At 49.6% G+C, this 22,672-nt stretch overlaps 1 protein-coding gene across 4 annotated transcripts; it reads right to left on the minus strand.

Annotated features, from left to right (window-relative positions):
* Nucleotides 1–511: 511 nt before the first annotated feature.
* Nucleotides 512–21,113, minus strand: Ccdc120 (coiled-coil domain containing 120). Of its 4 annotated transcripts, none has more exons than XM_070040478.1 (11): nt 20,963–21,113; nt 9,920–10,019; nt 9,655–9,745; nt 9,382–9,515; nt 7,781–7,921; nt 5,938–6,229; nt 5,192–5,254; nt 4,688–4,862; nt 4,458–4,556; nt 2,100–3,014; nt 512–1,614 (listed from the first exon to the last, which is right to left on the minus strand). In XM_070040478.1, exons 3-11 carry the CDS (start codon nt 9,701–9,703, stop codon nt 1,500–1,502), a joined length of 1,983 nt encoding a protein of 660 aa, XP_069896579.1. In that variant the 5' UTR covers nt 9,704–9,745; nt 9,920–10,019; nt 20,963–21,113; the 3' UTR covers nt 512–1,499. The 4 variants fall into 4 exon arrangements, with proteins under 4 accessions (XP_069896579.1, XP_069896580.1, XP_069896578.1 ...); XM_070040479.1 differs by lacking the exon at nt 20,963–21,113 and adding an exon at nt 20,720–20,942; XM_070040477.1 differs by lacking the exon at nt 20,963–21,113 and adding an exon at nt 12,590–12,721.
* Between the last annotated feature and the right edge of the window lie 1,559 nt (nt 21,114–22,672).

Here is a 22,672-nt window from a genome sequence, read left to right on the forward strand (position 1 = left end):
AGCTTTTTCAAGTAGCTAGTGTTACAGGCATAAGCCACAAGAGCCTGACTAAAAAAAAAAATAGCAATACTGGAGTTTGATTCCAAGCTTCATGCTTGCTAGGAAGGTGCTCTACCACATGAGCCACACCTCCAATCCTAAATTATTGAGAGTTCTTGTTTGAAGTGAGCTAGGAATCTGAGTGCAGTCAAACAAAGAAGTTATCTCACACCACAAAATAGCATCAAAACAGAGGATGCTGGCTGGGAATGTGGCTTAGTGGTCAAGTGCTTGCCTAGCATGTATGAAGCCTTGGGTTTGATTCCTTAGTACCACATAAAACAGAAAAATCCAGAAGTGGTACTGTGGCTCAAGTGGTAGAGTGCTAGCCTTGAGCAAAAGAAGTTCAAGGACAGTACCCAGGCCCTGAGTTCAAGCCCCAGGACTGGCAAAAAAAAATGTATTATCTAGATTTAACTAGAGGTGTGGGCCCCAAAGCAAAGCAGATAAAGAAGCAACACAAGGGTTCAGTTTACACATTTATTATAGAAATCCCCTTCCAGTGTGGGTAGTATCTTGGGCCCAGATCCATTGGTACAAAAAGAAAAGTTAACATCAGGTAAAGGGGGTAGGGGAAATCCCCCCCACCCCAGCTCCAGAAACTCACAGACAGGTATCATAGAAAACACACCTTATGTGAATTTGTTTAAAAAGTAGTAAATGGAAGGAAAGCCAAGGAAGATGTGGTGTGGCCTGTGGCCCATGACCACATGTCGTCTGAGGATTTTATTGGCATCTACCAGTTGCCAGGTTAAACCACCACAGCATCCCAGGATGCAACATATTCAATGGCTCTATCCTTCTGCCAACCTCCTGTGTGTGTGGGGGGGGAGGGGGTGTCTCCTGATTGCAGATGATCAGCACAGAAGCTATGGCTACAGACAGGAACAGGGGCTCCTTCAGGCATTCCCCATCCAGATTCTATCATTCTACATATGGGCAGAGAGCCCACTGCACAAGAACTGCCCTGGTAGGGGATAACAGGGAGTTCTAGTCATACCAGAGTCTCTTGGCTACCCTAAACAGGCCCTGAGACCCTATATGGTCCCTTTTGTTGAAGGTGGGGTTCCTAAAAGGAACAGACTGGGCATGGGGAGAGAAATGAACCCAACCATGACAAACTCACAGTTTCCCTTTTTTATAAAACGCCTAGTGTTGGGTGAAGACAGTGAATACTAAATCACAACTGTAAACAGAAATGGAAGAAGGGGCTTAGAGTCCCCATATCATCTCCCCTCTTTGAAGCTAGCTGAGGCCCCTCCAGTCCCTAGAACAGTGTAAAGGGAGAAACAGGTTTATCAGACACCCTCCTAGTCCCATGGGGAGCCAGGGGCCATGGAAGATCAGGTGGATGATCCCCAGGACTGAGAGTAACCACATCCCAGGGCTCAGCGAGGTTGGCTGTATGCTCCCCAGCCTGTAGTCCTGCCCAGGCCAACAAGGGGCATATCAGGAGAGGGTCAGACCAATGTCCCTGGGGTCTGGGGGTCAGAACTGGAAGACTGCTCCCCCTCTAGCGTCAGGTCACTTAAACGAGCGCTCAGCTCCGAGGGGTACAGGAAGTCCGTGTAGTATCTTTAGAAGGGACAGCAGGAATCCGGAGGACAGGTGAGGAAGACGGAGAAGAGAGTAGAAAAGACAGACAAGACACAGAAAGAGAAAGGAAGAGGCTCGTTAAAGAGGTGGAGGTAGGCACGGCACACCATAGCACCTTCGGGCTCTCAAGCATGGGGCATGGAGTAAAGAAGAGAAAAAGCAAAGGGCACCTATGTCCCTTCCTCCCAGCACCCTGGCCGCAAGGCTCATTAACCATGCACCGGTTAAAATATTCAGAATCCTTCTATAGCTTAAGAAAGAACTGCTACCAGTACCCAAGATCCCCCTCCATTGGGATCCCAAGGACTAATTCAGGTCATGCCTGGTACAGTGCTTCTGTACCAAGACTGCAGCTAGTTTCCTTGTGGTCCCAGACATCACCATGACTAGCTACTCCCTAATCTAGATATCTTTGCCATCTGCCTCAAGGAACCCCTACCCATCAATAAAAAGCACCCCCATACCTGCCGGAGACAGGGGGCGCCGTGAAACTCCTCGAGTGGGGGAGGGGCGCCTGGCTGGGGGCCCCATACAGCGCCTGGCCCACCTCATAGCAGCGGGCATGGAGGAAAGGTGGGTGTGGCAGGCCCACGTGTGGAAGCACAGGCCTGCGCTGAGGCCCCACGGCCAGTCCCGAGTTCCGGATGTACCAGTCCCGCAGCCCCTCCAGGGCCAGGTTCTTGTGGCCGCTGCGCTCACCAGCCGGGGGGATCCGAGTGGGTGGGGGCATCCACAGCAGAGGATTTGGATGCACCTCTGGGCCCTCGGCAGCTTCTGAGGGCAGGCCACAGGGCTTGGTACGGGTGACACGGGTGTGGGGGTCCTTGCTGCGGAGGAGGGGGCTGCTGCCGTCAGGTGCATACATGGGTGGTGGGCCGGGGAGCATGGCAAGGAGCCCGTCTCGGCGGGAGAGGGGTCCTGGGACCTCCGCTGCAGTTAGCAGCTCCCCCCAGCCTGCCCCGCTGCCACCGCGGGGCAGGCCCCGGTCCAAGGAATAGTCCAAGAGGAAGTCCCCACATACAGGTGGGAGCCGGGGGACCCCGCGGGAGGCAGGGGCAGCTGAGCTAGGCCTGGCAGCCCGGGGAGGGTCTGGGGGGCCAGCTGTGCGGGAAGAGAAGGCAGGGGTTGGTTGGGGGCGCTCATACAGCACCTCACTGCTCTTGCAGACTGGTGGGCCAGCAGTAGGGGGAGCCAGAGGGGCAGGCGGAGAGCCAGCTCCCCCCGCTGTTGCCCGGTCCACCAGCAAGGCCTCTGAGCTGTTACTGCGACGGGTGCGAGCTGCGAAGACCGTGGCGCGATCTGAGGCAGGGTCAGCCCGAGGAAAGCCCATCTGGGAATCTTGACTGCCTGACCACTGGCGAGAATGGAGACCTTCGGGTCTGAGGCACAGAAGGGAGGTGGGTAACAGGCATAGGGTCAGAATATCACAGATGGTACAAGTGCCCTCCTCATTGCATCTCTTTCTGAGCCTCTGCTTGCAACATCTCTAAACTGGGCCCATGATTAAATGTTGCATGCATGAATATAAGTGTTGAATGGTGGTGCCTCATAGACAGCTGAGATTTGATCCTAGACTGGAAGGCCCTGGGTGTGGAAATATATGGAAAATGGGGCTGCTGGCTCAGAAAGACATATAGATACATGTGAGCCCATGAACAAAGAGCAAATGCACCTGGCCCCTCAGCTCCTGCTAAGACCCTTCTCAGGGCTCCTCCCTGAGTCAGGCCTGGAATTCAATACCTGCTTCCATTCGGTTCCACTCTGAATATGAACCACCCCCAATATCCTACCAGTCACCATGCACAAAATATGGACCCAAAAAGGTCAGAAATTTTGTTTTATTTACAGCCTGGAATAATTAGGCAATTAATTAGTATTTAAGAAATGGTATATAGTAGTTAAAAGTATCGACTCTGGTGCAGGGGTGGGGAACCTTTTCTCTTTTTCGCCAAGGGCCCTTTGGACATTTATAACATCATTCACTGGCCATACAAAATGATCAATACAGGAAGATGACTGGAGCAGGCAGCTAGAAGCATATGTGACTTTTCTGTCAGTACTAAATGATTTTGTGGGCCTTATACAGTCCACTAACCAGATCCCCTCACCCCTTATCATCTTGAGTCAAAAATTATCTTGGTTCTAATACCAGTACTCCAATCTACTCACAAGCTAATCCTTCTACACCTCAGTCTGCCCATCTATAAAAATAAAGTGACAACACCACCCCCTAAGAGGGCTCTTGTGATGGTTAAATTAGTGAATATCATGGAAAGCACTGATTACTAGAAGATAGTAGGCACTCAGTACACTTTACTCAAAACTTCTGTCTGTATCTTTCAAGGGCAGATGTTATGCTGTTTCACAAATGAAGGGTCAAAGATTCAGAGGAGGGAAATACTTGTCTAAAGATACAGAAAGCAGACACAGAAGCTTTCATCCTTCTGTCCCAATTTCCACCCTCTTTTCCACTAAGGCAACTTCTTTTTTTTTTTTTTTTTTTTGGGTCCGGTCGTGGGGCCTGAACTCTGGGCCTGGGCGCTGTCCCTCAGCTCTTCAGCTCAAGGCTAGCGCTCTACCACTTGAGCCACAGTGCCACTTCTTTTTGCTTATGTGGTGCTGAGGAATCGAACCCAGGGCCTCATGCATGCAAGGCAAGCGCTCTACCACTGAGCCACCTTCCCAGCCTAAGGCAACTTCTATTCACCTTTCAAAGCCCAGAAGTTCATGTCCCACACCTTTCAGAAATTTTGCTTCAACACTTCCAGTTAGAACTAATGGTTCCCTCCTGATCCTCAGGCCCACCCTCAATGTCCCCTTACTTGCAGAGCTGGGGGCCAGTGCCCCGGGTGAGGACAGGGGTGGCAGGCACACTTCGCCCCTCAAAACTGGAGGCACTCCTGGGCAGCGAGCGTGTGGGGCTAGACAGAGATGAGCAGGCCCAGGTCGGGGCCCAGGTTAGAGATTACACCCACCAGCAGGCCCACCTGCCATCCCAGGCTCAGGATCCCATTCCTGCTCCTGGGGAAGAGGGGAAGGGACTCCCCTTTACCTGGTGGGGCTGGCCACAGAGTTGCGACGACTCTTCAGATCTCCATAAATATCTGATGGGGGTGGTTTCCATGGGGCTCGTCGCTCAGGACTCCCCCCAGACACTGCCCGAAGTTGGTCCCAAGCCTTTGGTGGTGAGGGGCGCTCAGACAGAGAGAAGCAGCCACGAGGCTCCTCTGGGTGGAAGAGAAAGAGTGGGGGTAGAATTCAATGATGGGGCCCAGGTTGGGGCAAAGCAAAGGGGTGGAGCTAGGAGAGCAGGGAAGGGGTGAGTGCTCAGACAGGATTAAACAGGCTAAGGAATGAAAAGGGCAAAAAGGGAGGGGAGGGGCTTATAAGTAAGTTCTGGAGCTAAGGAGACAAGGGTGGGGTGAAATTAAAAAAAGAGAGAGAGATCCGTAGAAAGATGGGCCATGGCTAAGAAGGAGGAGAGGCTGACCACCACCAGATGTTCTAAGGGGACACAGAAGGGGGTTGGTGGCAATTTAGGATACAGGGTCCTCACCGTTATCATGGCTGGCCCCAGATTCTGAGAGGGAGCTGCTCTCTGAGTGCAGAAGGACATCTTCTACAGGTGAGAAGGGAGAATCCATCTATCACTCCAAAGCCCAGGACCAGCCACCATCCCCTATATCAAAGGATGGGCTCCTCTGCGCAGTCTGTCTTCTGTCTCTTCACCCTCTACACTCCTCAAGAAGCCACCTTTAAGTTGGGCATCAATGGCTCATGCCTGTATCCTAGCTACTCAGAAAGCTAAGATCTGAGGATCAAGGTTCAAAGCCAAAAGTCTGTGAGACTCTGATCTCCAATTAACCACCAAACAGCCTGAAGTAGAGCAATGATACAAATGATAGCATGCTAGCCTTGAGCAAAAAAAAAAAAAAAAAAGGAAAGCCCCAGGACCAGTGTGCAACACACACACACACACACACACACACACACACACACACACACACACACACACACACACACACACACACACACACACACACACACACACACACACCTTTACCTGAATGCAAGGCTGCCACCGGTTTGAGTCTTCACCTTCCAGATTCCTACTGATACTGATCAGGCCACCCTTGTCCTTCGGCTGCCTTGTCACACCTCTCTTTATTGGGTGAGTCCCCTAAGGTCTGCCTTCTTCTGGGATGGCTGCTCAACCATCCACCCCTCCACCTCTATCAGCCAGAGTCCACTCCCTGCACATTTGCCCACTTACTGCTGCTGCTGCACAGGGGAATGGCTCACCTTGGCTGAGCTGAGCAAGGCGCGTACCCAGGCAGACTCCCTGAGCTGTGATGAGCGCTCCAGTGGACATTGGCAGTGGCTGGGGAGGGAGCAGTGGGAGGCCAAGGCGAACCCGGAGGTCCCCAAGCTGTTCCTCCAGTTCATGCAGCCTCCGAAGTGCATCTGCCTGTACCTGGCGTCGGCGCCGCCTCTGCTCAGCACTCAGTTCAGGAGCGAGGGCCAGGCGGCGGGCAGCAGCAGCGATCTGCTGTTGTACGGACACCTCACGCTCCAGAGCCTCAAGAGCCAGCTCCTGCACACCCCAAAAGAGGTAGAAAAGACCAAATGTATAGGAGTTAGACAATAAAGGGGCATGCTCTGCCTGGGGCACAGGCCTATTTGCCTAAGGATGGAGTTTATTCATCCTTTCAAGCAGGGCTTTTATTTTTTTCTTTGTGCTGGTCTGGAGCTTGAACTTAGGTGCTTGAACTAGGCACTATACCTGGGGTTTTTCATTCAAGGATAGAGCTTTACCACTTGCCACAGCTCCACTTCCAGTTTCTTGGTGGTTAATTGGAGATGAGAGTCTCATGAATTTTCCTGCCCACGCTGGCTTGGAACTGTGATCCTCATATCTCAGCCTCCCAAGTAGCTAGGATTACAAGTGGGAGCCACCAGCTCCTGGCAGCAGCAGGGCCTTTTTCTTTTCTTTTCTTTACTTTTGCCAGTCTTGGGGCTTGAACTCAGGGCCTGGACACTGTCCCTGAGCTTCTTTTGCTCAAAGCTGGCACTCTACCACTTGAGCCACAGTGCCACTTATGGCTTTTTCTGTTTATGTGGTACTGAGGAATTGAACCCAGGGCTTCATGCATGCTAGGCAAGCAATCTACCAATAAGCCACATTCTCAGCCCTCTTTTCTTTCTTTCTTTCTTTCTTTCTTTCTTTCTTTCTTTCTTTCTTTCTTTCTTTCTTTCTTTCTTTCTTTCTTTCTTTCTTTTGTCAGTCATGGGCTTGAACTAAGGGCCTGGGAACTGTCCCTTTGCTCAAGGATAAGCACTCTACCACTTTGGTGGTTAACTGGAGATAAGAGTCTCACAGTTGAGTGCCGGTGCCTCATGCCTATAATCCTAGCTACTCAGGAAGCTGAGATCTGTGGATTGTAGTTCAAAGCCCACCCAAGCAGGAAAGCCCATAAGACTCTTCAGTTAAGCACCAGAAAAGCTGGAAGTGGCTCTAGTGGTAGAACATTACCCTTGAGCACAAAAGGTTTAGGCCAGCACCCAGGCCCCGAGTTCAAGCCCCAGGACCAAAAAAAAAAAAAAAAAAAAAGCTAACAGACTTTCCTTCTGGGCTGGCCTTGAACTGTGATCCTTATTGCAACATCCTGAACAGCTAGGACTACAGGCAAGTATTACCAGTACCAGCATCCAGTACTCTTCTTAATGAGGGCTGGGCCTGCTCATATACCTGAAGGTAAGAAGCCCATCCTGACATTTAGGGACCAATATCATATGAGGACCCCACTTCCTCAAGCTCTTCTCCTTGTCATCTTAGCCTTTCCCTTTCCTGGCTACAACTCCCATTCTTTTTTTCCTTTGTTTTGGTCGGTCGTGGGGCTTGAACTCTGGGCCTGGGCACTGTCCCTCAGCTCTTCAGTTCAAGGCAAGTGCTCTACCACTTGAGCCACAGCACCACTTTCAGCTTTTTCTGCTTATGTGGTGCTGAGGAATTGAACCCAGGGCCTCATGCATGCAAGGCAAGCACTCTACCACTGAGCCACCTTCCCAGCCCCAACTCCCATTATTCTTGTGCTTGAATCTGTCCCATTCAGGCACCACCTATCCTCCAAACTCATCTGCTCACCTCAGCAGGGCACAAGGAGTGGTGTGCCAGGCTGGGATGTGGTGGAGGGTAAGCTCGTGCTGCAGGGGGCCGCCGACGTACCAACTGAGGTCGTTCACCAGGTTCCAGTGGGCACTCAGGGGGCAGCTGGCCAGTCAGCTCCTGGACAAGGCAGTGGGGATGAAATAAGCAATGATAATCTCAGGAGCTACAGAAGTTTTCCAAGAAGCCTGTCCCTGCTCAGAACCACACACATTATTTCTCTTCCTCCTGTCAAAGAACTCCAGCAGACAGGTAGGCAATATAGACTCTTAGCCTCTCAATAACTGAAGCTCCCTCCCTCCCTTTTTGTTGGATGTAGGGCTTGAACTCAGGGCCTGGGCACTGTCTCTGAGCTTTTATTCTCAAGGCTAGCACTCTACCACTTGAGCCACAGTGCCATTTCCAGTTTTCTGGTGGTTAATTGGAGATAAAAGTCGCAGGGACTTTCCTGCCTGGGCTGGCTTTGAACCCCGATCCTCAGATCTCAGCCTCCTGAGTAGCTAGAATTATAGGTGTGAGCCATTGGCATCCAGCAGGAAAACGTCTTTTGGAATCCAGAAATTTTGTTTGTATTTTTTGAGACAAAGTCTTATATAACCAGGATGGCCTTGAACTTGCTAGCCTCCTGCCTCAGCCTTCCAAGTGCTAGGATTACAGTCACACATCACAGCAGGTGCTGAGTCCAGAATTTTTTAGGTTTTTTTTGTTTGTTTATTTTTTGGCCAATCCTGGAGCTTGAACTCAGGGCTAGGGCACTGTACCTGAACTTCTTTTACTCAAGACCAGCACTCTATCGCTTGAGCCACAGTGCCACTTCTGGTCTTTTTTGTTTATGTGGTACTGAGTAATAGGACCCAGGGCTTCATGCATGCTAGGCGAGCACTCTACCACTAAGCCATATTCCCAGCCCTTTTTTAGTTTTTATAAAAGCAACACAGGCTTGGCACTGTTAGATCATGCCTGTAATCCTATTCAGGAGGCTAAGATCTGAGGATCAAAGTTCAAAGCCAACCCAGGTAGGAATATCCATAAGACTCATCTCCAATTAACCAGCAACAACCAGAGACGTAGAGCTGTGGCTCAAATGGTAAAGCACTCAACTTGAGCAAAAAAACTTAGGGATAGTTCCCAGATCATGAGTTCAGCTCCAGGACCAGCAAAAAAAAACAACACAAGTCTACACAAAGTCTATATCTATACACTGCAAATCACATAACATTCCTTCAAGCTCTGAGCTGCATGGGCCAAACCCCATTATTGTCCCAGGTAAACATTGTGGACATCTACACTAGGAGAACTATTTTGAAACTCCATGTTGGTTCAGAGTAGGGTTGGTTAACAAATTTTGGAAACCGTTTTTGTTAGGATCTAGAGGATTTTAAATAGTCATCAAGGGATTGTGGGCCTGCTTCATCCTATTACATTGATTCTAAGACCTTGAAGCCAAACTTCAAGGAGACACAGAGAGACCAAGGAACCTACAGGTCAGATAAATGACTCAGCAACCATCACAACAGTCTGTGGCTTACCGAGGGACCCTCATCCCCTACCACCAGACACCCCAGGAGCCAGGTCCTCACCGCTTCCTGGAGACACACTTTCCGGAGCTCCTGAAGTTTCAGGTTTAGTGCCTCTTGCAGGGCCCGCTGACGATCAAGCAGCCCCCGCAGACGCTCTGATTTCACCTGGGGAGCAGCCTCTCCAAACAGGGCAGCTGCACAAAAATGTGCAATGATCAGTGAGATCAGGACAATCTGGAGTAGCTGCGGGGCCAGGGACCAATTCTTCCCAAACAGGCAAGTAGAATCTCAGAGCAGGGGAGGAGGCAGCAAGAGGGGGAACCAATCACTGACCTGGGGTATTGAAGGTAGGAGAGCTGATCAGCTGACCTTTGACTTCCATCCTGGTGTTGTGAGGATGCCGTGGCTGATGGCTTGACAAAGCCTAGAAGTAATGTACAGGAGGCGTTTAGCAGGCATGTCCCATGCTACCCAAGTCCCATCCCAACTCAGTTTCCCAGGCTTTTATAGCCCACCCCCAACCAGGGCTCAACCCTCCTGGCCTGGCCTGTCTTCTAAAAATTCTGTGTTGATGCCTGGACCCACTTGACCCTGGTACCTTGGTTCCCTTCCCATTGATTGGGAACACAGCAAGTGGGAAGCTGGGCGGACTTACAACGCCTCTTCAGAGGCCCATGGGCCACAGCCAGGAATCTTGCCTGGGAAGAGAGAATTAGTGGTACAGATTCAACCAAGTATAACAACAGGTGGCACTTATTAATCACATGGGTGCCTGGAACAGTTACCTGCTATGCCACAATGACTCTTCACAAGCCTCTAGGGATAGAAGTTGCGTGATTATTATTACCTACACCCCCTGTTTTTTAGAGATAATGAGAGGAAAGCACGTAAAGGTCAAACAACTTGCCTAGAGTCAGGGACATGGCCAAGTCTTATGCTCTTCTTCACTACAGCTCCTCAAACCCCACCAGCTTCATCATGAGCTCCCCAGTCCATTAGGCCTCAGGATCTTTGCCAAGACTGTGACTGTCATTTGGAGTATTGATTTCAGCCACTCACTAACCCAGCCATGCTTCTCAGTCTTCTTCTACAGGTGGCCCCTGTATAATAATATCTTCTCACAACTGCTATTGGACAAGAGATTGTGCCTCTTCCTGTTCCACAATGAGGACACGAAACATTCCTGTCCTGTTGTATCAATATCCTCTGCACCTTGAACACTGCTGCCCACACCAAGTGCCCTGTGATTGTTTGCTGGCTGACTGAACAAATGATCCAATGAACAAACTCAAAGGGAGCCAAGCCAGGGTTCTAACCCAAAATCTATGGGTCTTTACTCACACTAACCTCATCCTGGAGTATTTCCTTGACACCAGGGTCCCTCCAGCCCTTTTCCCCACCTTTCCTGGTCCTGAGACTAGACTGAGGAAGTCACTCTGCTGGGATTTGCGACAGGCAAAGTCCACAGCTCCAGATAACATGCCACCTGTCTCCCTCTCTGCCCCAGCAGTCCTGGCTGACCACAGAGTCAGCCCTGGCCAGCTGCCAGTCCTCCTTCGTCCTCTCCTCTGGAGTTTGCTCCCTCCCTCCCACATCCTGCTGGGTCCCCAGTTGGGCAGCCTGGTGACATCACCTCCTGCCACCTGGCCTAATCTTCATGGCAGGTGACTGGAAGGATCTCACAGACACAGAGTTCCCATTCGGATCTGCCTGGAGACCCACAGTTTGTCCTGACATGGTAGCCAGGTGTGGGGAAGTCCCAGGCAAACAAAGAGGCCTCAGTTTAAGTCCCTTCCCCAACATGACGTGGTATGGCCCAGCAGCCTATAAGGTACCCTGTTTCTCTAAAGTCCTCTTACCCACCTCACAGGATCTGTAACCCTCCCTAGAAGCAACCATACCTTGTTCTAAACACCCTCTCCCCTCAACATGGGAAGAAGTCTCTAGAGCCCTGTTACAATCCAGGTACAGTGTGTACTTTACAATGGCCCTCATAAGTCTACACATCTAAGGCCCAATCAGCACTGCCCAGCATGGCAAGGTTTTCCTGAACATCCCCAACTCAGCCTCCTCTGTCACCCAGCTTCCAGGGCTCTAGTTTCCCAGGGCCCACTTGAGTGTGGGCAACTTTCATGGGGTTCTACTAAGCCCTCCTCTATTCACTCCTTCCACCAAGCCCGATTCCACTTCCCACACCACAGGCTGCCTCAATGCTTTCTCCTTAAAAGCTCAGAGCCTCCTTAGAAGTTGACCTGGGGTCCAGACAGGAACCCCATCTCCACCCTGACAGCCTGACCTCAGGTACATAGCTAGAGCATGAGTCATGGGGTCACTGTGCAGGCTAGGCACAGGGTCACGCCCCACACCCCCACACTCAGCTCCTAAACCTTTGCCTCCGCATAGCGCTGCCCTAGGGCTTAGGACTGTCCCAACCCCAGCCAGAAATAGTGAGAAGAGAATCCCCACAATTTCCTCCCAATATACCCCTGCACCAATCCCTAGGGACCCCTGGGACACCCACCACCACCACCACCACGGTGACCTCACAGGTCTGTCTTGTCACCCTGTGCTGTCGCTGGGATAAGCAGCAGCAGGAGGGCTGAAGAGGGCCCCCCCCACCCTGAGGCGAGCCCAGCAGGTTTTTCAGGTCTGCCTTTCTGACACCACAGCCGAGAAAGAAATTCCTGGCTGTAATGACTGTTTACAACCAAGACACCTCACCTGGGTGGCACCCCAACACTGTCAATGGGACCCCATTTCCACATCCTGCCACCACTGAAGCAAATATACACTCCCAAAGTTTAGATTGTTCCCCAGCCTCCCCAGGAGCCCCAGGTTCCATCACTCTAAGTGAACAAATGGGATAGAGGGCAGGCAGATGCCTGGAGAGTGTTACAATAGCCCAATCTTATCTTTGTCACAGGGGCTATTGTGGGGGGGGGCAGGGGGGGATCTACTCTGGCAAGAGAGGAAAGGAAAAGAAAAGTCAGGGGTAGGAGGGAGAAGGGGGACACATACGCCTCTTCTTCCCCATTCTTCCTCACCCATTTCTGGCAAAGAATTGCTTTGCACCAAGAAAGGATATTGGACATTTTGGGCTTCACCCTTTTAGTCAGGTTCGCCTTCCATGCTGAACCCTACCCCCAACCCCATGTTAATGGACTTCTCCCACAGCCCTGGCTCTCCCAAAGGGAACTTCAGTACACCTTACTGCAGCCCCAAGACCCCATGCCCCACACCCCTAGGCCCACTGTTCCCAGGTACTCACCAGTGCCTGAGAGTGCTTTAAGGTAGCCTCAGGTACCTCAGAAAAAATAGTTGTCTCCACCAGGCCCTGGTTCTGAGGGCAGTGGCAGCAAGCAGCAGTGCCGGATGCCTTGGCCACCTCCCACTAGGTAATGGCCCAGCCTACCTGCCCAGGAACTGGGCTGTCCTACACCTTTTAACCCTTGCCTGTCTACCACCAGGACTAGAGGTACCCCTGGGTGGGGGGCTGCCTCAGGGCCAAATCCCTTTAGGGCATCCAGCATGACCAAGAAGCTACTTTAACCCAGATGCTTAGTAAAGAACTGAAGCCATAGGCATAGCTGCTGCCTCTCTGGCTGTTCAGATTTATAGAGGACCAGAGTCTGCCGGCCCAAGCTAACATCTTGGGGCTGGGGGTTAGAAAACCATAAAGCACACAGAGGCCCCAAATGTAAATTGCATTTGTACTTTTCAGCAGAGAATATTACATTCTCAAGGCCCCTATGGCACCCTAGCCTTCCTTCCTAGGGGTAGGTAGAAGAGAAGGTTTGAGGATCAGGCCTCAGTAACACACTCATAATTCTAGGCACTCCAGAGGCTGAGATCCAGAGAATCACAATTTGAAGTTAGGTCAAGCAGGAAAAGTCCATAAGACTCTTATCTCCAGCAAAAAGCCAGAAGTAGAGCTGTGGCTCAAGTGGTAGAGCACGAGCTTTGAGCAAAAAGAAAAGATCAGGGACAGCGCTCAGACCCTAAGTGTTTAAGTGTCAGAACAAGCACACACACACACACACACACACACACACACACACACACACACACACACACACACACACACACACACACACACACACACACACACACACGGCTCCAGGGACAGCGCTCAGACCCTAAGTGTTTAAGTGTCAGAACAAGCACACACACACACACACACACACACACACACACACACACACACACACACACACACACACACACACACACACACGGCTCAAAGGACAAGGCACAAACTGACTAAGCCCAGCAAATGTGAGACCCTGAATTCAAAACTTGGACCCACTAAGGAGTGGGCAGGGGAGGTTTTGAGGAACAATTCCCCCTATTACTAGGGTAATAGTTTTCCTAGTTAGTAACAGAGGAAGTGGACCTTTCTAAGGAGAGGCTAGGTCTCAAGAATCTACCACATTCCACAGCTCCAGAAGAAATAATCCTAGTAAACAGAACACAATTTATGCCCTACAAACTTGAGGATTGGCATAGAGCCAGCCTCCTCAGAGCCACTTTACAGGTAAAGAGGCCTGATTGAGATCAAGGCACCATAAAAGTGAATAAAAGCATAACTTAGGGACTGGGTACAGGGTCGAAGACAGACAAGCTCCTTCCCAAAGCGAGGAAGAGAAAGGAGGTTCATGTTACTTTATATCCTACCTTGCTCCCGCCCATTCCTTCCCCTCACCATTTCAGGTCAAGAGGCAGGCTGCATGCTAGACAAGGACTTAAGGGCGCCAAGACCCTGGGATGTACTGGTCCCCACAGCTGCACCTGAGCTCTGGGCTTCTCCCTGCACACACCACACCCCCTGTGCCCCACAAGAGACCATCTGTTCTGTGACCTCAGGGCCAAGCCTAACCCAAGCCTCAGCAGCAGTCCCTGCCATGCCAGGGACAGGCGGAGTGTGAGAAATGTTTCCTCCCAATTTGGCAGGTGAGCCAAGTCTCTAGAGAAGAGCTCCCTCTGTCACAAGCTATTAAGGCCTCTGGCCATCCCTGCCCACCTTTCTTCCTGCGTGTGAGATTTCCGGTGTGTGACACAAAGGACCCTTTCATTGCCTTTCCTACCCCCCTCTTCCCTCTTCAGTGCCTGCACTGGTGGAATTGTGCAGGTAGACATCTAGCTGGATGTGGGTGGGGTATGTCTTCATGGCCATGACCTCTCCCACCTCTTGTGGGCCACCAAAAATGGTGGGAAGAGGGGAGTTAACCAAAATCAGGACCAAGAGGAACAATGCAGCTTGAGTTTCAAAGCATAGATTCCCTCATCTATAGATGGGCAAAAGGTGGTTTCCAGAGGCCAAAGGAATTTTGGAAGAAGTTTCAGAGTGCAAGGAAATGTACATCACCAGTGACAGATAACAACAGTAAAGTCACAGAGGTGGGATAGTGTGAGGGCAAGTAGGAGAGAGCAGGTTCTAGACCTCTTGGGCCAGGCAGACAACTGAGCCAGGGTCACTCACATACATAATTGTCTTGGTCTGTGATTTGTTCTCTATGTACCAGTTCTGGGATTTGAACTCAAGACCAGTTCAATGTCCCTGAGCTTTTTTGGCTCAAGGCTGGCCCTCTACCACTTGAGCCACACCTCCACTTCCCAGCCTTTTGATGAGAAGCCATGGAGTCTTATGCCCAAGCTGGCTTCTAACCATGATCCTTAGATCTGGCTTCTAACTGTGATCCTTAGATCTTACCCTCCTGAGTAGCTAAGATTACAGGCATGAGCCACCAGCATCCAGATGGTCTGTGGTTTTTAATAGTAGATGATGGCTCAACCTCTAAACTTTACCCCAGCTACTCCTGAGCTTTAGCCCATCCAATGCTAGTAAATGGTGTGTCTAGGGTTTGACCTGGTGGTCATTTACTGGCTATATGACTTCTTGAACAAGTCACTTAATTTCTCAGCCTCAATGTCCTCATCTGTTAAATGGCAGTATGTAGCACACAGTGTTGTTGCAAGCAGTAAATGAGTTAATCCACTTGCAGTTTGTTTAGGAGAGTGACTGGCTGGCTATAAATGCTCAGTATATGTGAGCTCTTAGAAGTATTCCTCCCCACAGAATCAAATAGATATAGCTGGATTTTTTTTTTTACACAGAGCTGGTATATCTAAGTCTCACCTGATAAATTTGAAAAAGGTGTTATTTTCCCCTCATTCAGATAACCTTGTCTGAACTATCGCTATCCAAAATCAAGAGCTAAATATATTCAGATGCATTTGAGATAGACAGAGCTGGTATCCCTTAGCCTCCAAACCTCCCTTCTTGCCAGACCAGACATTTGAAACAGAGCTGTTTTGCCTCATTCTCTGACATCTCCCTACTCAACATTAAAAATGCAGGAATGGGGTGGGCAGGAATGGGACGGGCAGGCAGGGTGGCACAAGCCTGTAATGCCAGCACTTAGGAGAATGGACTTCCAGGCCCGTTTGAGCCTCATAGAAAGACAATGTCAAAAATATGTAGGAACCAAATACATTTACATAAATTATCAGAATTTTGACTGTCCAAACACAGGAACTGAATTTTTGTCCCAGGTGCTATGGATAGAACCCAGGCCTCTGTATATGGTAAGCAAGTGCTCCACCCTCCACCACTGAGCCATACCCCCAGCCTCCTGGATACATTTTTGAGTTAGAGTCATTATACATCATCATCTGACCTCTCTCTTCCTTCCTTCCTTCCTTCCTTCCTTCCTTCCTTCCTTCCTTCCTCCTTCCCTCCCTCCCTCCCTCCCTCCCTCTCCCTTCCTTCCTTCCTTCCTTCCTTCCTTTCTTTCTTTCTTTCTTTCTTTCTTTCTTTCTTTCTTTCTTTCTTTCTTTCTTTCGTTCTTTCTTTCGTTCTTTCTTTTTTCTTTCTTGTCCCTCAAGGGGCCTAAACTCAGGGCCCTTTTTTGCTTAAGGCTAGTGCTCTACCACTTTGAGCCACAGCTCCATTTCTGGTAGTTAACTGGAGGTAAGAGTCTTAGACTTTCCTGTGCAGGCTGGCTTTGAACTGTGATCCTCAGATATTAGCCTCCTGAGTAGCCAGGATTACAGACCTGAGCCACCGGTGCCTGCTATTACCTCCCGTTTCTTTTTTTTCTTTTCTTTTCTTTTCTTTCTTTCTTTCTTTCTTTTTTTTTTTTTTTTTTTTTTTTTTGGCCAGTCGTGTGGTCTGAACTCTGGGCCTGGGCGCTGTCCCTCAGCTCTTCAACTCAAGGCTAGCACTCTACCACTTGAGCCACAGTGCCACTTCTGGCTTTTTTTCTGCTTATGTGGTACTGAGGAATCAAACCCAGGGCTACCACTGAGCCACCTTCTCAGCCCCATGACCTCCCCTTTCTATGTAAGATGCATAAACAAAATATTTTCAAGGGGGCTGGGAAGGTGGCTCAGTGGTAAAGCACTTGCCTTGCATGCTTGAGGCCCTGGGTTTGATTCCTCAGTACCCATAAGCAAAAAAAAAAAAAAAGCCGGAAGTGGTACTGTGGCTCTAAGTGGTAGAGTGCTAGCCTTGAGCTGAAGAGCTGAGGGGCAGCGCCCAGGCTCAGAGTTCAGGCCCACGACCGGACCCAAAATAAAAATAAATAAATAAATAAATAAATAATAAAAAAATATTTTCAGATAACTTGATGTGTTTCGCTATCTAAATTTCCAGAATTCTCCCTCTCTCAGAACTCAGATACCAATAGATTGAGACAATGAGGGGAAACTGGGTTGGGGAGTTAATAGCTTTTTTTTTAAATCAGTCATGGGGCTTGAACTCTAGGCCAGGGCACTGTCCCTGAGCTCTTCTGCTCAAGGCAAGCACTCTACCACTTGAGCCACAGCACCACTTCTGGTTTTCTGGTAGTTAATTGGAGCTAAGAGTCTCTCAGACTTTCCTGCCCAGGCTGGCTTTGAACCATGATCCTTGTATCTCAGCCTCCTGAGAAGCTAGGATTATAGGCATGAGCTACCAGCGCCCGGCTTGGAATTAACAGATTTGAATAAATGTTTTGGATAAATAAGACAGGTCTGGTATTCATTATTTGAACTCACTATTCTGTGAGAAATACAGGAACAAAACATAATTAAGTAATACATTACCTTCTTACTACCCAAATTCTCACCATCCATTCTCAAAATAGGATATTCCAAGCAAAGAAATTTCAGGTTACTATTTGTTTTTGTGTGCATGCTGGTCCTGGGGCTTGAACAGGGTCTGGGTACTGTCCCCAAGCTTTTTGCTCAAGGCTAACACTCACCACTTGAGTTACAACTCCACTTCTGGCTTTTTGGTGACTAACTGGAGATAAGAATCTAACGGACTTTCCTACTGAGGCTGGGTTCAAACCACAATCCTCAGATCTCAGCCTCAACTAGGATGACATGCATGAGCTACCAGTGCCCAGCTCAGTTTACTATTATTAGTGGATAGGCCTGATTCCTTTTTCTTTTCTTTTTTCTTTTTTCCAATGCTGGGAATCAAATCCAATGCCTCCCACATTCCAGGCAAGCGTTCAACCACTGAGCTGTACCTCCAGCCTTCCAGGCTCCAGGCTTTAAAAATCTCATTCTCATGCTCACACTATGCTCCAGGCTTAAAAAAACAAAAAAAACCTCATTCTCACACTCAGGAATCTGAGATCTGAGGATCATGGTTCAAAGCCAGCCCATACAGGGAAGTTCATGAGACTCTTATTTCCAATTAACCATCAGAAAACTGGAAGTGGAGCTATAGCTCAAAGTGGTATAGTGCTTGCAAAAAGAGCTCAAGGATAGCACCCAGGCCCTGAGTTCAAGCCCATCAACAGACAAAACAAAACAAAACTAAATCTCACTACATTGACTAGGTGGTTTACAACTCCTGGTCTCAAAGCAAGCCTCCTACCTCAGCGTCACAAGTAGCTGGGACTAAAGGTGTGCACTACTACACCAGCTAAATGGGACTGATTTTAACACCCACTAATTGCCTATGTCCCTCCACCCCAAACACACACACACACACACACACACACACACACACACACACACACACACACACACACACACACACAGAGACCTGTTCCACAGAACAGGGAGGTAATTAGCACCACAATGTTTATTGCTTACTGTAATGAGAAGGGATAAGTACCTTTACCAATCCCACTTTTACCAAAACCTGAAGCCCCTGAACCAGAAGAGACTATTTCAGGCCAAGAAAGCAGAAATCATACACTTAGAATCAAGATGGCCCTCTGTGACCACATATTTTCTCAACCGCCCTACCCCCTTGTCTCCCCCAGCTGCCATGGGTCAGCCCCCAACCTAACAAAGCTGGAAACATGATCCTGACCTCTCAGACTCCTAGAGAGTTGCTGAATAATTTAGGGTGTTCTTTCACACCTGGGGAGGGCAGGGGGCGTAGGAACATTTCCATGCCCTCCTAGGGCAGTAAGAGAAATGCAAGCTCTAGATGAGATCACAACGGTAGAGTTGGGAGTGGGAGATGAAAAAAAATCACACACAAAAACCTCATCAGCCACATAGAGCACAAAAAGGCTATTTGCTCCTGTTAAAAGAAATATTGGAATCTACTTCAGAATCCCTGGCAACAACAGAACTTTCAAGTTCAGGAGCCCATTCCTGGGCTCAGAAGGATGGGAAGTAGGCATTGGGAAGATCTGAACAAGGTAGAAGGTCAAAATAAGAAGGTAAAAGGGGGGTCTGGCCAGACCTACTTGACTCATGTCTGTAATCCTAGCTACTCAGGAGGTTGAGATCTGAGGATCGCAATTTGAAACCAGCCTGGGCGGGAAAGCCTGTCAGACTCTTATCTCTAACAAACTATCCAAAAAAGCCAGATGTGGAACTGTGGCTCTAGTGGTAGAGCATAAGCCTTTGAGCAAAAAAGCTCAGGAACAGTGCCCAGGCTCTGAGTTCAAGCCTCAGCCAGGATGTGCACCAAAAATAAAAAAAAAAACAAAAACAAAAAAAAGGGGTCTGAGTAGGGCGCCAGTGGCTCAGGCCTATAATCCTAGCTACTCAGGAGGCTGATATCTGAGGATCACAGTTTGGAGCCAGACAGGGCAAAAAAGTCCATAAGACTCTTATCTCCAATTAACCTCCAGAAAGCTGGAAATGGAGGTTGGCACAAGAGGTAGAGTGCTAGCCTTGACCAAAAAGAGCACAGGGACAGTGCCCAGGTGCTGGGTTCAAATCCCAGGACCAGCACCAAAAATAAGAATCAGGACAGACACTAAGTTCTGGTTGCTCAAGCCTGTAATCATACCTATTCAGGGGGCTGAGATCTGAGGATCTCAGTTTGAAGCCAGCCAGGGTAGAAAAATCCATACAATACTTATCTTTGATTAACCTCCAAAATGTTGGAAGAGGAGGTGTGGCTTAAGTGGTAGAGTGCCAGCCTTGAGAGAAAAAGCTAAGGGCCATCACCCAGGCCCCAAGTTCAAACCTCAGTTCCAGCACACACCAAAAAAGAAGAAAAAGAAGCAGGTCAGAAGGCTGGGGGTGTGGCTGTGATTGTCTATCATGTGTTTAATCTGGGTTCAATCCCTAGTACGACAAAACAACATAACATAACAGAGAATGAAACAAAATGCTGGCCAGAAGATAGGATACAGTGAGGTTTAGACTAGAAAGAGACAAAACAGTAGGGCAGGGGTCAGTGTCAGAATTGAATAGTAGCCAGAAGACATGACTTGGGACAGGCCAAGTGAGGGGATAGGGATAAGGTTCAAGGGAGGGTATAGGGATAAGGTTCAGGATGAAGGTCAGGAACAAGAAAAGAACCGTACAAAATGAGAATAAAAATGAAGTGGTAAAAAGAGGGGCAAACAGACAGGGTTGTGGTCAGGGACAGAGGGGATGTCTAAAGGCGAGTCAGGAGGGAGATAGGAGTCCAGAGAAGAACCAGGAGGGTAGGACAGGGGTGAGGAGAAAGGAATTGGAAGCAGAGGTTAGGAATCAGGATAGAACCGGATCCAATTGGTGTTAGAGATACAGGACACTTGACTGGAAGAGGTTCAGAGACTGGATGTGCATCTGAGGGACAGGTCAACCATCAGGATAGAAACTTGGTCCGAAATGGGCTTTAGAGATGGGATAGAGTCAGGCAAAGATCAGGCCAAAAGGTCCTGAGGACAAACCTGGTTGGGCAGGCTGGGGGGAGGGGGGGATCAGGACTAGGGGAACAAAACAAGGGTTGAATATAGTTAGGTCAAGGGTTGAGAAGGAAGATCTTGAGGCTAAGGCTGACAGGGGTTCAGGTTTTTAAAACGATATGTAGTCGAGTCTCACAGAGGCCAGAGGTGAGGGCACAGAGTTAGGGGGCGCAGGGGCGCGCTCAGGTACATCCTTGTAGGCGTTGCCTGGCCTTCACCCCACCCTGTCCCCTACAATCTTCTGGCCAGGGCTTACTCACCGAGGTCCTTGCACCGAGGTGCAGGCAGGTTCGAGATAGGCCAGCAAAAGATAGTGGGCGCGCCCCTCCTTGCTTCGCCCTGCTCGTTCCCGGGCGTGTATCTAATCCCCTTCTGCGCCCTGCCAGTGGGCCGCGATCTGCCGCGCGACCGTTAGCTGTGGGGGGCAGATGGAGGACCCCCGAAGGGCGGGAACGGAGCGCCAGCCCCTCCACAGGCGGTGGATCCCCGTCCCCCACCTTTACCTAGGGTCGGTCGGCTCCTGACAGCATCTCCACCTCCTCGGCTGAGCCCAAGCCTGGTGGGGTGGGGTGGGGGGCGCCTGGGGGGCGGGGCGCGAGACCACAGCAGCGGCGGAGACGAAATGCGCAGGCGCCAGTTCGGGTCTTCGATTTTCCTGCCCTGGGAGCGCCAGGAGCAAAGAAACTGGGAGCGCGTGCGCACATGCTTTTTTTTGAGAGCAGCAGATCCCTCCCCTGCCGAGACCACGCCCCGTCAGCGAGCTGACTAGCGCCCTTCACCCTCTCTGGAGTTCCAAGCAATACACTGAACTGCTCTTTATGAGCCACCATCACATCTCGAAACTAAATCAACGATACCCTCTACCGTCTTTCAAAGTCACCCAAACGACTCCATCCTCCTCCAAATTATACATAGAGGTATTGTGTATTGATTCCAACTAGTTCCTCTAATCATCCTCCATAGACACACATTTGAGCTGCACCAACACACCACTGTCTATTGACCTTCAATCAGAACCTAAATCACACTATGTGGAACCCCAAACTATATTCCTACGTTACCCTCCCTGGAGGTTGAAATGGGATGCAAAAAGTAGTCAAAGACCCCTTTGCAATGCAACTCAAGCCACACTCCATCAAACCCCAAATTACCTGATTTATCTCTGAATTTCAGCCACCAAACCACCTTCCACCATTCCTCCAATTGTATTCTTAAATTACCTGCAATTTATCCTTCATGGACACCAAAGTTGTACTGGTAAATTAACTTTCACAGCTTCCAAGTTGTTTCCCCAGAGCATCTGCAATCAGCCCTGGAACTATTAACTCTTCAAGAGTATATTTGTGTGTGTGTGTGTGTGTGTGTGTGTGTGTGTGTGTGTGTGTGTGTGTGTGTGTGTGTGTGTGTGTGTGTGTTAGTTCAGGGGCTAGAACTCAGGACCTGGATGCTATCCCTTAGGGGTTTTTATTTGTTTGTTTTGTCAGTTGTGGGGCCTGAACCCTGGGCCTGGGCACTGTCCCTCAGCTAGGTAGGCTAGCGCTCTACCACTTGAGCCACAGCACCACTTCCAGCTTTTTCTGCTTATGTGGTGCTGATGGATGGTACCCAGGGCCTCATGCATGCTAAGAAAGTATTCTACCACTAAGCAGCATTCCAAGTCCCCCCCCCCACATACACACCTCCATTATGTCTTTGGATTACAGGCGTGAACCACCTACCCCTAACACATTACTAACTATTGAACCCAGCAGGGCCTTGAGAATGGTAGGAAAATTCTCTACCACTAAGCTACATTCTAGCCCCAAATATCACTTCTAAATGCTACTCAGGAGACTGAGATCTGAGAATTGGGGTTCAGAGCCAGCCTGGGCATACAAATCTGAAAGACCCCTATATTCAATTAACCAGCAAAAAAATCTTAAAGTGGAGTTGTGGTAGAGTACCAGCCAGTAGCTAAGAATGCTAAGCAAGGGCTGGGAATATGGCTTAGTGGTAGGGTGCTTGCCTAGCACACATGATGGCCTGGGTTCAATTCCTCAGTACCACATACACAGAAAAAGTTGGAAGTGGCACTGTGGCTCAAGTGGTAGAGTGTTAGCCTTGAGCCAAAGCAGCTCAGAGACAGCGCCTAAATCCTGAGTTTAAGCCCTAGGACCAGCACACAAAAAAAAGCCAAGCAAGAGCATTAGTACTGACATAATCAATCAATCAAT

The sequence above is a fragment of the Dipodomys merriami genome, unplaced genomic scaffold (genome assembly GCF_024711535.1).
Source record: "Dipodomys merriami isolate MVZ:Mamm:240054 unplaced genomic scaffold, mDipMer1.0.p SCAF_3, whole genome shotgun sequence".
Taxonomy (NCBI): domain Eukaryota; kingdom Metazoa; phylum Chordata; class Mammalia; order Rodentia; family Heteromyidae; genus Dipodomys; species Dipodomys merriami.